The 15,256-nt window shown below is 41.2% G+C and overlaps 1 protein-coding gene across 2 annotated transcripts; it reads right to left on the reverse strand.

The window, feature by feature from the left end:
• Window positions 1-5,395: 5,395 nt before the first annotated feature.
• On the reverse strand, window positions 5,396-15,148 carry safb (scaffold attachment factor B). Of its 2 annotated transcripts, none has more exons than XM_051378008.1 (21): window positions 14,848-15,148; window positions 14,448-14,538; window positions 12,806-12,870; window positions 12,482-12,673; window positions 12,325-12,384; window positions 12,173-12,212; window positions 10,937-11,360; window positions 10,527-10,570; window positions 10,330-10,439; window positions 10,040-10,189; window positions 9,333-9,421; window positions 9,077-9,126; window positions 8,891-8,970; window positions 8,537-8,679; window positions 8,217-8,328; window positions 7,781-7,977; window positions 7,455-7,632; window positions 7,047-7,117; window positions 6,903-6,961; window positions 6,554-6,608; window positions 5,396-6,462 (listed from the first exon to the last, which is right to left on the reverse strand). In XM_051378008.1, exons 1-21 carry the CDS (start codon window positions 15,010-15,012, stop codon window positions 6,342-6,344), a joined length of 2,496 nt encoding a protein of 831 aa, XP_051233968.1. In that variant the 5' UTR covers window positions 15,013-15,148; the 3' UTR covers window positions 5,396-6,341. The 2 variants fall into 2 exon arrangements, with proteins under 2 accessions (XP_051233968.1, XP_051233967.1); XM_051378007.1 differs by having other exon boundaries at window positions 7,781-8,025.
• Between the last annotated feature and the right edge of the window lie 108 nt (window positions 15,149-15,256).

The raw sequence follows: 15,256 nt of genomic DNA on the forward strand, positions 1-15,256 counted from the left end.
TAGGATACTCTTCTTTGAGAAAATCTGCCGAGATTACACCTAGAAATATGCAGAGCCCTTTTTCCTCTACTAAATCCTGTAATATGATCTCACTGAGGAAACTTCAATGACTACAGATGAGTGACCTCATGAGTTTGGTAGGAAGCCAGAAACGTCAGTCTTCTCCTTATATAATGTTTGTCATATCTTGAAATATATATATATATATATATATATGAAAAAGTGCATGTACAGATGCCAGACCCTAAGATGGCACTCTTTCATAGTGTAAAGACATTTTTGTCTGCGAGTTAGATAAAGCACGTGCATCTAAATACAACTACAGTATGTATGCATGCGAGTACTGTATAAATTGCATACACGTGCACACATCCCCAGAGGACCATATGGGTTGAAGGCTGTACATCTGTTGCTGCGTGTCCTCTTTAAGTCAGATCATACAGAGCGTCAGCTGTCCTTTATGTCCAGTACACAAAGGCCTACACACATTTGTCATGTATAAAAGTACACAGAGTCCCAACTGTGATATGTACACATAAAGCAAGCACGCATATATGGATGTGAGCAGGCTGAGATACACACACATAACACAAACCAGTAGCTCTGTGTGCCCAGTTGAGTTGTCTCCAGTTTTTCCACCACAGTTTTATGTACATTACATAAGCGCTTTTGCACATTTGTGTCGGTGGTTTCATCTGTATGTTACGAGAGGAATGCAGCTGATCAGAAACTTGAATGAGTCCTATGTTCAGTCCATGAAGGCAGCTGATCATGCCAGTGTTCAGTCAGTTAAAAAGGAGACTTGCGTCGCTCTGCGTGCAGGAGTCAGCACCAGTCTGGTCAGACCAGATTTACTCAACTCTCAAACTGATGTCCCAACTGAGGAGAAAGAGAGATTTCATAGCTATTTGTCTTCAACTGCTCCAGAAGATGCCAACGTCTGACTTGGCAGCAGTCAGAAGGGGTTGCACATGTTGAATTAAGATTATTGCAATGTTCATTTCAATTCCTGTTGACTTTCCTATTTTAATTATCTTAATTAGCTTGCAACCTAATCATATCTAAGAATAAACACATACATGTATTATTTTACATAAAATACTGGGTAGTGAGTAAGGTACTGTAATGCTGTGGAGTGATGTTATATAGAATTTCATTTATTAAGTCGTGTTTTGTGCAAAGACATTTAAAAAGTAACCAAAATGGCTGACAGGGCCATCAAAGATTATTTTTAGGTCAGAAAGATATATATATGTATTTTTATATATATATATACACACATAGATAAGATAAAGCCCCTAGTGACAGAAGCCCTGTTTGACCGTCCACTTGTTTCTCTCCTTGATGAGGTCTCGGACTGTGATGATCCAGCTTGGCTCAGGTTTGGCTTTTGCTCTCTTTTCATCAGTCTGGCTGCTGTCTGAGCTTGATGTCTTTGGCATAGCAGAAAACAAAGTTTGCATCATTCCTCTCACGCTGCTGCCCAGCAGCAGATGTTCTGGTCAGGATGTTCTGCAGGAATGATTGAGGAGTTTATGATCTGGCAGCAAACTGCCACCAGATGAAGTATTTGCCACATTGACCATGTCATCCTGTCTTTGATTTTGCCTAAAACCAAATTAAAATCCTGATCATAAATATGTTTTAACAAGTACAAAAAACATAGTCAAAACCTCATTAAAGATCTCTTATTTAAAATACTCAACTTCTCCATAGCCGTATATATAAAAGTTAAGTCTCTGATGAAAAACTAGATGTAGATTTAAAGGGAACTTAAACAGGAAGTACTACTGCATATGTGAATACAATTGACTAAAGCCTTTTGTGGATCCAGACGGACCTTCATGAAGTTTGATACATTTCCTCGAGTGATGTCACTTGAGTCAGCGTCCTTTGGGGCTTACAAAGTTTGAAAAGCGAACACTGCTCCTCATCTCTGTATAAGGCTAGCGGCTCGAGGCTACATTGGCCCTTACTAGCATAACACACCCAAATGTCTGTCAAGTGACATTGTGGGTAATGTAGGCACCAGACTTTGACAAAGAAGTAGAATGTGTGGAATAAATCTAGAGTACTATGGCTAATTAATATTATAAATATTTTAGACTTTCGATCATATAGTGCATGTTTTTAAATCAAATCAGGACTACATGATGCTGTTGACAGCCATTTGACACTGAAACTCTGGAGACCTCCTTCTCCTCCCTGCAGGTCAAGCTTCAGTTCTGAGAAAACAAGTATGTTGTCCCAGCTTTGTTTTCCCTCAGGTGTTCAAGGAAGCTCCTGGTCTCAGGTCTGGTGCCTTGCAGACTGCCATACAGAGAAACATGAGCATACCATCAAATGCAAACATGCAACACAAACATTATGACCCTGCCTCAGTTCCCCTGCTAGTGTCTTACATTTACATGAACTGCCACTGATTCAGAGACGTGAACCAAGGCAATGAATCACAAAGAAGATCTGACTGAAAACCTGCTGTGTGATTTGATATGAATCGTCTGTTTCTCACGTGCAGGACAGTGGTGGTGATCTGGCACCTGCTGTAGTCATCGCATCACCTGCTATACCTCCACATATCATCACAAAGGGAGAGTTCAGCTAAATGTATTACAGTTTGTAAAACCTATAGCCAGACACAAATAGCAGACCTCATGATAAACCCAAATGAATAAACCTGCAGATGCAAAGAGCACACATTGCACTGAAGCAGACCATTGCAGTCTGGTTTTAATTCTTGTTGTAGAACCCTTCTGTGTGATGCTTTTTAAAATGTCTCTGATGAATCAACAAGCCCAGATTTCCAAACAGACTAAATGTTTCATACAAGGAGGAGAGCAGCAGGCAATGAGCTTGTGTGACTTTGTAATAGATACAGATGTTGATATGGGAAGGAAGAAAGAAAGGGGAGTGAGATACAGCCGACACAGAAACATGGAGGACGCTTCAGTTAGACGACTCATCAGGACAGACATCAGAGAAAATAAACAGTTACTGTTCAAAGGTCAGGAATCTGGGTAAATGATGTTGCACAGCACGGGGTGAGCCTCAGGATCAGTGGAGTCAGTGTGCGTGTGCGTGGGTGTGTGTGTGTGTGTGTGTGCATTCCTTCTACATTGACCTCAGTGTGGGTGCTCGCATACATGTATTACTGCCTTAGTGTGTGTTTGTGTGTGTGTGTGTCCAGGTGAAGTGGCACAGACCCCTTGTGCACCTCACCCCAGCGACCATGGTCATGTTGATTTAAGTTGTCCGTTCTACATCTGGTCTGGATGGGTGTTTGGTGAAGTTTAGTTTTAGTGGAGAACCAGCTGCAGGGACACTGCTACATGCCGTGATTTATCCCCAGCATCCTTTCACCCACAAGTCATGTCCTCTAGGCCCCCATCTTCTGTCTCCATTTACCTCACTTCTGCTATGTGGCACTGCTGTCATCCATGGATACATGGATGCAGGAGTTTTTGTCACATGTATTGTATGGATGCAGTGACTGCAACCCTCTCACATAGTTGTTTCCAATGTAAATGTTGTATATCAGCTTACTCTATACCTGCACTCATTTAATAAATCTGCATAACATTACAATACAAAGGGAAACAAACAGTTCGGGCTTCTATTTATGGTTATTTGACACCCTCTAGTGGACACAAATAAAGATGACAAGCAAGCTGCAAGATATTGTAGACCACTGACAGTATATAAGGTGTAGACAGATGGGTGGGAATGTGTTAGTGATGTTGGCAATGTTGAAAGACCTATAGATTTGATATAATGGGGTCACCTGTACTGCCACAAAATCTAACATGACATATTATTGGCTAAAAGTATGTTTGGGTGCAACTGCAAGATAAATATGCATTTTGTCTTAAAGACTGGAACAAATTCACCTAGGAACACAAGGAAACTGCATATTTAATTTAATAGGAACTTTTAAGTCGGCTAAAAATTGTTATTGTAAAATGTAATGATATGAGCTATTGTAGATCATCAAGCTACAAACTTTACCGGGATTTGGACACATTTTTCTGGTTTACACCTGTTGAAAATGTTGTTTCACTCAGTTGATGTAGAAGCTCAAATTACCATCCAAGTCTGACGTTGAGTACTTCTTCAGTAATATACATATGAGTCCTCATTTGTGCTACATGACAGATGAGCTGCAGTGTTTGAAGGAGTAAAGTATCTGTGGAAAGACAGGAACTCCATTTGTAGAAAAGGAACTTGGGGCCAGTAATAGATAAGACTGAGGAAGTTAGAGGGAAGAATGAGCTATATCTGGAAATCATAAGCCAGTACTGACAGTTGGTGTAGTCATTAGCTATGAGTGTGAAGTACAGAGGTCAAACAGCATTAAGATCATTTCCTGTTGCAGTTAAACACACAATATGTAAGTAATCCTAGACAACCTTCACATTATGTGCTATTATTTTATATCACATGCAGCACAGACACTTGTTGAGATGACCTTTAAGACATGACATAACCAGCTTTCCCAAACCTCCCACTAGGTTAGCTATTGCCGGCGCTTGCTTCTTACCTAATTTCTTCAGTTTTCACTGGAGGTCTACAAGACATGTGAAATATATCTTTCCTTCATCAGTGGACTTGAGTAACACTCCCTCTGCTATTTGGCAAAGTTTCAGGGCACCAGAACAGCAGTCTGAGTGCAAGTACTGTTGTTACTGGATCACGTATCAGACTTACAGCAATACGGTTTCAGTCAGGAGAAACATCATGTTATGTGAAATAATCAGTCAGTGACAATACTCCCCATCATTACTACTAACCATGTTTGAAACATACGATACACAGGTATTCCTTCCATTAGAGGTATGGTTATCGTAAGATGTACACCAGGACCTGCTGAATGTGTCAAGTATTGTGACGATTACATTTCATTGCAACTGATTTTGACTGCTTGATAGGTGTTTTTGAATAACTGTGAATAACATCCACTTCCTGAACATTCATTATTGCATTAAGGCTATCTATGGGCTGGAATCTCAAATTTGCTTGCATCTTTGATATTTTCAAACCAATGTTTGTAGAGTGCTCCTAACTCTCAATGGAGCCATGTTTTGTACTCAGTCTGCTCTCAAAAAGACCAAAATGTTAATACTGTGGAAACTGTATTCACTGAGTCCATTTCAGAGTTTGAGTTGACGTGTGTGCTCCAACTGAAATGTTCAGGAGTCCACGGAGTCAGCCAGACTCAGTACCTAAGCCAACAATATTTAGCATTAAACTTACAAAGTGCATCTTTATAAGGAAGGGACAGAACAGAAGGGTTGAAAATTAGTCACACCAGCTCATACAGTTTTTGTTTTAGCTTGTTGAGCCCCTGAAATTGACAATTCATAACTGGCTGTTTAAAAATATGAGTCAGGGAACAATGTTTTGAGTAGCACCACTGCAAAAAGATGAAAAAAAAACTTTTATTGTTGGAGACAATTTACCCTGTGAATTGTACAACTGAGCTCCACAAAACACCAGAAGCTGATTTTTCCTGCCACTGAACTGAGCGTGGCAACTAAACAACACTGTCAATGGAAAGACAAGAGAACAAAATGTAACACAAAATACTAAACACATTTGAGTTCCAGAAAACTGAAACACCGTACATTGAATCTGAGGCTTTTATCAATCAATAGATTGAACGCATACACGCTCCAGGGGCTTTTATTACATTATCCAACAATCACACAAACCAAATACTATTTACAAAAATGCACTGATTGAAATATGTTTTTAAAAAAAGTCTAACAAGTATGGATAACCAGAATGTGACATGTAGTTTAAAAACCTTTTTTTCCCCCAGCAGCTCAACACCACCAATCCTCTGTGTCATAACAGAATAACGTCAAAACAGGAGCCTCAAGCTCTGAACAAATTAATTGCAACAATGGCTCATTTGATGAGAATGGAAACATGCTTCAGACACAAACTGGAATACAGAGAGAAGACTAGTGAGGTTAGGTCCATCAGTCCAGATGTCTATAAACCTGAATTTACAACACAGAGCTCTGACGTTGCGTGACTCTGCACCACAGGCCAACCCAGCTATAAAACATATTCTTGTGAGCAGACAGTCGTGTTACAGACAACGTGGGTTGGACTGAATGGTACAGATGGTAGTAAAAGGCAGGAGGAACACTACATCACACACACACAAAGAAAAATTAGGAAGCGACCAGAAAAATAAAGGTCTCCATCAAAAATGGATTGGAATTGTGTCAAAAAAGAATTCCTGGTTTAAAAACATGTACAAAACCAAGACGGTCACATCCTTCACGATATGACCTCCTGAAACAGCCCCAGAACTGTCTTCAGACTGACAGACGTCAGTAACGTCGACCAAATGCTCCACCCTGCAGCCCGCTGCCCTGCATCAGCTGGTTCTGTCTGTTGAGAGCTCCAGAAAGGGACTGAGATGTTCCTGTGTTCATGTAACCTCCACGGTTGCTGAAAAAAAACAAAGACACACAATGAACAATACTGATCTAACACACAGTGCTTGGGTTGGAGCTGAAAAAAAATATTTTTCACTACACACCCTGCCATTCCTCCACGTGCCATGTGGCTCTGGCCTGGGATGGCACCATCTCTACCTGGAACATCAAAGCAAAACGTAAGACACAGTAGTTATAGTTCTATATTGCCATTAAGCAGGAGACCACATATAGTTTCAGGACACGTTACACCATTTTCTTTCAGCCTGGTACTATATTTGTGCCATCTGCCACTCCAGTCTTCAGAAGGCAAAACTACTGTACTCCAAAATGTACATCAAGGTATCAAAAAAGCACACAGTGTAACTAGCAGTACAGTCCACACACACACAGACACACAGACAGACAGACAGACAGACAGACAGACACAGACACACACAGACACACACACACTTTGCCATGTTCTGTCTCCATCAATCTTCCGGCTGGAGTCCCAGTCTCGACTTCCTTCCCTAAAAACACAAACAAAAATCATATTTACATTTTGCCTGATCGGTTTTTATTTAGGTTTTAACAAGGCTAGAGCTGAAGCCTCACCTGGGGTTAATGCGTCCACTCCAGGAGTCCCTGCCGTCTCTGCTATGTCTATCTGACCTGTCTGAGAAGTGCTGCAATGAGACACACAAGACAGTTAAACTTTCTGTTCCTGTATAGTTGATACAAATGTTAGGCTACAAAGATGCATATGTTTTACTGTTCTATAGGCAGTTGTGCACATCTACAAAATGGGAATAGTGTGAGGATTTGTTTACATGTGTACTGGTCTGTGTCAGTCACACATGTGGCTTTAATGAAGTGCATGTGATAACTCTGGACTGTAGTGCTGTTTAGGATTCAGAATGGAGGAGCTGTTGCAGCAGTGATTACACCCAATCAAAGGTTGTGGCTTTGTACCTCAACAAGTATTTATGTCCTTCTTAAAAGAGTGTAACCCACACTTCTTACCTGACCATCTCTGTCTGCACCGATGCCACGAGCATTGTCCCGTCTGTCGACCATCATGTCGTCTTGGAAACGGCCCCGGTCCCTGTGGTCGAAGTCCTGATAACGCTCCTGTCGAGTGAAGTCTGAACGGCCATAGCGGTCATCCATGGCCATGCGCTTTTCAGGCCAGTCATCTTTCCTAAAAAAAAAAAGGAGCAGAATATCCAGAATATCAACCGATCTGTATCCAGCTGATACATACAGTTCATAGAAAAGTACTTAATCGCTGATCAATAAATCCATTGATCAATCATCCTGTTCAGCATCACTATGTCCATTATCTTTACCTGCCATCCATGTCGTAAGGCCTCTTAACAGGGCGTCGCTCCTGTTCATAACGCAACTGCTCCTGCTGCCGTCGCAGCTCCTCGCGCTCCCTGAGGATTCTTTCCTGCTCACGTCGCCTCTCGTACTCTATACGTAACCTTTCACGCTCCAAGAACTGACGCTCCATACGGTCGGCTTCGAGTCGCTGCTTCTCAGCCTGGGAGTCGAACCGTTCATGGGTTTCAGTAAGATTATCAACACGAAACTAATGAGAAAGTAAGGCTGATGATGAGAAATTTCACAAATTGATATATGGGAGCAAATTGATTGATGAACAGCTATTTCTATTCCATTATTAGCTTAAAACAGTATATGAATCCAAATATAATGCAGGAAATGTACAAAGTAACACAACTCAGTGAGAGAGATAAATAGAAATAAGTAATGTGACTGCACCTCCAGCCATTGTCTCTTCCGGACCAAGTGTCTCCTCTCTTCTCTCTCCCTGAAAAGACGGATTCGCTCGCGCTCACGGTCCGGACGGTTGTCACGATCACGGTCCCGGTCACTGAAAGAAGATGTCGTATCTTAATCTCTCAGCACCAAATGAACTGTTTTAAAAGACGTGTTGAGTAAATAGCGTCCAGTGTAAAATTATACTTATTTCGTAATCCAAAGGAATAAAGGAGCTTTATTAATACTTAAATTATGTCTTATTAGCTGCTATGGGGGGATTAAGATTGTTCGTTTGTGGCACCCCTTGCATGATTCCTTACGTGCATCTTCTTCTTTCCACCTCTCTGATCTCCCTCTCTCGTTGTCTCTGCCTCTCCCTCTCTCTCTGCTCCTTTATCTGGTCAAATGACAGGATGTCTTTCTTCTCCTTACTGGATGATTTGCGGTCCCGACTCTTTGTGCTCTGGAGAAGGAGAGAAAATGTAAAAAGAAATCAGTTAGGAGGTGGTTTGTTTTGCCTCCAAAAAACTACAAATGTATGGCCCTAACCTTCTTCTCAACCTCTGATATAATTATACTAATATATAATAAATATAATACTTAATGTATCAACAACACAACTCAAAACATTATTAGGGGTTGTGTATGTTGTTATAGAGTGAATGTTTCCTTACTCGTTCCTTGCTTTTGGTTTTGACGCTGATGACAGGTTCACCTTTGGACTTGTCCATCACTACAGTCCTCTCGTTTCGCCCTGTCAGACAAATTGACATTGTCAAAGAAAATGTTTTAGAGAGGTGAACATTGTTTTCAGAATTTGCTTGATACGTAGAAGCTGCAAATGATCCAACGTTTCTCACCTTTGCCATCTTTTCCTTCTCCCTCGGACTTCTCATCCTTTCCATCAGATCTACAGGGAATATTAACAGCATGAGCTCCATCAGACATATATCAACACACATTTTAAACACGGGGTTTCTGCAGGTCCCAACAGGTGAAACTGAAGTTTAAAATATCTGCTCACACGATATTTAAAAGCACACCGGAGCAAAATAAAAAGCTGCTGGGATATTTTTAGTAAGAGACTTTATTCAAACAGCTTCTAAGCCATCTTACTTGGAGTCAGAGGAGTGTCTCCTGTCACTGCCAGACTTCTTGGCGTCATTCTTGTCTGCTGGCTTCTTCCCTGCAGGCTCATTTTTAGCCTACAAACATTTAAAAGGGAACATGTTTATTCACAAAAGCCAAATCAACAGATTAAATTTCACACTGATCACACCACACAATGGAAATGCCTTATAACACCTATTTTGTATCAGATTACTTGTGATAATTGCTCTTCAAGTTATTTCTTAACAATTGTTACCATGCCTACTATTTTCCACTTCACAGACTTCACAATAGACCTTAAGCATGAAATTTACCAACATGTTCTGTAGAAGCTTTGCCAGCTGCTTCATCTGATCTTAGCTTAACAATCTAAGTGAATGTATTGCTTAAGGCAACACGTAAAGCTTACGACTCATAAAAATTATATATAGGCTCACCCTCATCTGGCTTGCCTAATGACCTTTTTCTTTATTGTATGGGTTTCTAATTAGGACTGGATGTGTAATAACGATTGTATCCATCAGGTTAGAAACACTTTTAAAGTTCTCCCATCACACTGAAGAGAACTTAAATTAAAAAACCGTAGATAGAGTCCTGCGTACAAATGATTCACTCAGATCCATAAAAAGGTGTTTATTTGACTGGTACCTACAATCATTGGGAGAGCCAACAATCACACTACGATGAAGCACAAATCTTCCTCCAACACTCACCCGCTCCACAGAGATCATCCTGCCGTGCAGCTCCGTCCTGTGAAGGTGGCTGATACAATTGGTGGCTTCCTCTGTGGAAGACATGGTGACAAAACCGTAGCAGCGAGCCCCAGGGCTCTTGGCGTTGGTCACCACCTTAGCTCCAACAACCTGCAGGAAATGGAGAGAGTTAGTGGAGGGGAAGCAAGGACAGAGAGGTAGAAGTGACCAGGGAATCCTCCATAAAATACAAATGATTTGTAAATTCTAGGCCTGGCGACAATGGCAAGGGATAGTTTCCATAGACTAACCTTGCCATATTTGCTGAAGAGAGTCTTCAGATCAGTTGCTCTGGTAGTGGAAGAGAGACCACTGACCCACAGATTCTTGCTACTGCTTGCTGCAGCAACACTTCCAGCAGCTACACACAAAAACACAATAAGTCAATGAGCAAACATCCATTGAATTTGAAGGACCCGATCAGGAAAATACCACTTAATTCACTCACCCTTGTCATCTTTTGACTCGGTCTTGCCATCTTTTTCCTCAGCGCTAGAGACAAAGAAAAAAAATCCATGAATATACAGCAGTAAGGATACCTGGGATCTCTCATCACACAGATGTATATACTTATGTGTTTTATGGTATAATACATAACTGACAGTGATCAGCCCATCATGTACCATAGTGCAGTGATTTAACGGTGAATAAATGGACCTATAGCCCATGGCAATCCCAGTACGTTACTTGTTAATGGGTAATAAAGTGGGATAGGTGAGTGTAAGGAATGACAAATGAAAACGAACAAATGCACAGAACGTTTTTACCTCCAAAAGAGCATCCAAATTTTGCTAGCACAAAGGAGCCAATGCAACAGAGATAGCCATTTTGGTTTCTAGTAGACAGAAAGCAACAAACCTCTTTGTCTGATCATCGCCCTCTACAGAAGAGGACTCTTTCACTGTCGAGGCTGAATCCGCAGCAGCTTCCTCTTCTGTCTTCTCATCCTCCTCCCCCTTCTTAGACCCCATTTCTGAATCAACAGTTTCACCCACAGCACCCTGTTCGCTTACACTAACAGCCTGCGAGCTTTTGTTTTCAGCGTCAAATGTCTCTTCTGGGACATTCTGCGTGTCCCCAACCTCATTGGAATCAGTCTCCACAACATCCCTGTCGCTCTCCACATCTCCAGCGGCCTTGTCGGACTTGGCACTGATGTCGGACACATTTTCTTCCCCTCCGGCGGTGGCAGCTTGCTCTTCTTCAGGGCTCGTCTCGTGGCTCTGGTGGTGATCTTCGTTAAGCGGCTCAGATAAACAAGACCCGGCTACTTTGTCATTTTCTACGGATTTAACAGGAATAGAATGGCACAGAGTTTAATCACTTCTGAAACACAGCAATGGTTAACGAGGAACTGGCAAGGCCTGGATTAGGAACGTCATGACCACTGGCCTGTGCTCTTAGAACTATGTATTAAAAGGGTGAAGTAGACCCTACGGAGAGACTGGAAAAGAACCCAAAGGCTGGAGGACAACCAAGCAACTATTGCGACACTTTGGCTCATCTCTCAAGTTGAACCACTTCACTCTGTTCACCTGATCCAGAGCAGACAAAGAGTTCAGCGCTGAAGAGAGCCACAAGACCAGCAGCGCAGCGGTAGATTCTCGCTGCAGTCCCGTCTTCTTTCAGCCTTTGACTTTCCCAGTGTCCATTCGTGAAGACCAGAAACTTCAGCTCAAGTCCAGCAATTTCATATCCAGCTGATTTCTGAGTCAGTGTCCTTAAAAAGTCGTAACAGTTGATGAATCTTGATTGATCTTCTTTGTCTTGATCTTCATGTGGCAACCTAGAAACACTGCAATCACCTGCAACAGCTCACACCTCCCTGACCTTGACATTTAATTGCTGCCAATGTGCATCAAAGTGTTAACCACTGCTGTTTTACTTGTGCCAGAACGCAACTGGAAACCTGAGAAATATATATAGCAGTAATATTATTAATTATGGTTAACCCAATTTCAACACAAAGCCAGCAATTTCCTTTGGGCTTCCAGTCTCTCTTCCTGGTTGAAACTAAACAAAGTGTTTGCATTCCAAGCTCAACACTGTAAGAAAAGATGCCTCCACCTTTTTATAACCCATTTACTACAGTACCTGTTTCTTCTTTCAAGTCGTCTGCATCTGGATCCTGAGCCTGCGAGAAAAGAATGACTGTCTTAATGAATGTGACCATTTGTGACATTTAGTTTTACTGTAGCTTCATCACAGGATTTACATACATGAAAGAAATCTGTGAGGGAACATACCATATTGATTGATGAGGACGCAGTATATTCATGATTATCTAACATCTCGGACTCATCCATCTGTTGAAATAGATACAAATGCAGTAACATTAAGACATGCCAGTTAGACAGATAATCGACTAGAATTAGTAGACACATTTATAGTCTAGTTTCTCACCTCTGGACCTCTTGCTTCATCTTCTGACTCGAGGGCCCTGTCATCATTCTCGTCATTCATCACTGCGTCTTCATGAAAATTGTCGGTGTCGTCCTCGGCTGGTATCCCGTTGTCATTCTCCGTCTCATCCAGAACATTCATGTCGAGGATGTCCATTTCCTGCATGTTCTCATGATCATCCTGAAGCTCTTCCTGAAAAAGAAAGATGAAATTCACTAAAAAAAACAAAACAAAAAAAAACACTGACAGAGATTAACAACACTGCAGTTGTTCAGAATAGCTTCCAATCTTGCAAAGAAATTATAATAACTTTAGCAAACTCACATGGCCATCATGGGATTCGTCCTCGATAGTGCTGTCCTCTGGTTCATCATTCTCTTGCCTCGTATCTACAGAAAATATGCTTTAGTTTAGAACAAGTCTTATTCTGGGTGTCTTACAGGTATCCGAGAAAACAGTTGTGTGTCAGACTCTACCAGAGGTGGACAATTGTAATGAAATCCAATACATCAGAGATATGTGCCACATTTACATATCTTCAAATGTTCTGTAATTGTGTCATAGAAGTGGTGATTCAACTCTACAGTTTGCACACCCAACACCATAATACATCAACTACAACTTTACAAATTGCCATTGCCTTTGGAGAACAGCTGCCTTATGGTCTAAAACTTTGACATTTTATGACTCATAAAAAAGTAGCTTTTGTTGTTTCACCCCCACTTATGTTTCCATGGAAAAAACAAGTGCTTAAGTGAACTTGCTAAAGTTTGACTGTTGTCCAAACACATTTTCAACATGTCGCTCACAGTAGTACTACTTCTAGCTCTGACATGCCCTTTGTTAATGTACACTGTACATTTCTGCAATCACTGCGAGAGCACTGGGGCTGAAAGACACGTTTAACATGTTATTCAAGGAACTTGCAATTCATTTAGTTTCTATCCATATTTAGGTCCAACACAACAGCCTTGAAGTAAATTATACCTTCATGAACATTATGTTTTAGTTCAAACTGACATTGTAGTCCATTTGGAGGCTGAAGTTTCTTCTCGGTGCTGTTTATTTGTATTGTATTGTATTACTTACAGATGCTATCTACTCTCAGTATAATACCTCCAAAAATGACCATGAAGTTTAATGATCACCAAAACAGTTCGAACAAACACAGAATATTATATCCTTCATAAAAAAATAAGGTTTGTTTTAAGATGTGCAGGCTTTTTAGGTGGACTGATGATGTCTACGTGCATGCTACCTCTAGTACGATCCACCTTTTCCAACCTGTGTACCATAGTGCTCTGTGTTTTAACTCTGGTTCCTGTTCCCGCTTTATGATTCGGTAGACTGGCCGTCACTAAGTCTATGTGGACAATTTCATTTGTATATTTTTGTGTACAAGCCCATGCTGGGTAAACTCTCCTCCTATTTAAGTAATTTCCTGCCCAGAACTCCAGCTTTGTTCCCTTTAAGCTTTGTAAAGGGTTTTTACTGAGGCCAGGAAAAAAAAGCTTTCTCCTACTTTGCGACATGGACTTGGTATAATTTGCTAAACTTACTACATCCTAATGATCTAGTCCCATTGGAAGAATTTAGGGATCATGTTATTTTATTTCTCTTTAAATGGTAACTAGTGTGCTGTATTGACCAGGTTTCCCTTGTAAAAGAGATTTCAATCTCAAGGGTCTTCTTAGTTGAAAAACATTTTTTTTAAATGAAGATGCACCTAATGAAATGACAACTGAGTGTAACGTTACTTCCAAGTACTGTCCTTTACACAAATACACAGAGAATACAATAAATAAAACATTGTACACACATACACTCATGTACTTTCTATTATTCCTGAAGGCAGCGTTAGTGTTATAATGTATCAGAGCAGTAGACTCTCCAGTATAGCTGAAACAGAAACTAATGGGTGTCACAGCTTGTACACACACTGTATGATCCGTGGTGTAAACTTTACCTTTGCTAGTCCGTTTGGGTGTTGATTTCTTTGGGGCTAATTCCGGAGCGACAACAATCTCATCAGGATTTCCACCCTCTTCTTCGATTGCCTGTTTATGGAGATTTAAGCAAAACGACATACGGATACTTTAATAAACTGTACAAGACAGAGTTTAAAACTGAACCAAAGTCAACTAATGGTTTGTAAAAAGGCCACAAACGCCGACAGCACTTAACCAATTAAAGCTAACGTCAGCTAACGTTATCACACAGTTCAGGTCAATGGGCCCTCGTAAGCTAATGTAGCATTAGCTACGTTTGCGTTAGTCTGACAGGTTGCCTTCAGGAAGCCACACAAACACATGCATCTGTATTCAAATTGAGTGTCTAGTAGTTAAACAAATGAGCATTTAACAGACCTTTTTCAGCCGCTCCGACAGCACGCTCTTCACGCCCGTGGTGTCCAGGTTTCGTTTCTTCAGCTCGGCCTTCAGATCGATAACTCTCAGCTCCGACAGTTTGCGGATCTCGGCGCCCTCCAGAACCTCCACGTCTGCTGATGGGTCAGCCATAGTTTTATCCATGAAAGTACTTCTTCAGCTTGACAACAATCCTTTGATGCACTTTATTTACTAACGCTGCACCGCGAGTGGAAGCGGCTGGTTAGCAAAACTGCTGCAAAATGGAGGCCGCGGTGAGAGCCAGTTGACGGGAGTGCGCAGGCGCAGTCCAGTTGTATTGCAGAGGCAGAGATGAGAGAGTTGCCCTTATTTGACAGCATTGATTGAAAAACAGATTGCAAACACACATTTAGTGTTTAAAAGGATG

This window comes from Dicentrarchus labrax, unplaced genomic scaffold, assembly GCF_905237075.1.
Source record: "Dicentrarchus labrax unplaced genomic scaffold, dlabrax2021, whole genome shotgun sequence".
In the NCBI taxonomy this organism is placed as follows: Eukaryota; Metazoa; Chordata; class Actinopteri; family Moronidae; genus Dicentrarchus; species Dicentrarchus labrax.

Bases quoted from the DNA above. Each gene is read 5' to 3' on its own strand.
- safb (XM_051378007.1), bottom strand. From the start codon at position 15,012: ATGGATAAAACTATGGCTGACCCATCAGCAGACGTGGAGGTTCTGGAG. The intron at 14,539-14,847 runs GTCTGTTAAATG...CTCCATAAACAG, and splicing joins TGTCGGAGCGGCTGAAAAAG to GCAATCGAAGAAGAGGGTGG. The intron at 8,026-8,216 runs GTGCAGTCACAT...CTTTCTCATTAG, and splicing joins GGAAGAGACAATGGCTGGAG to TTTCGTGTTGATAATCTTAC.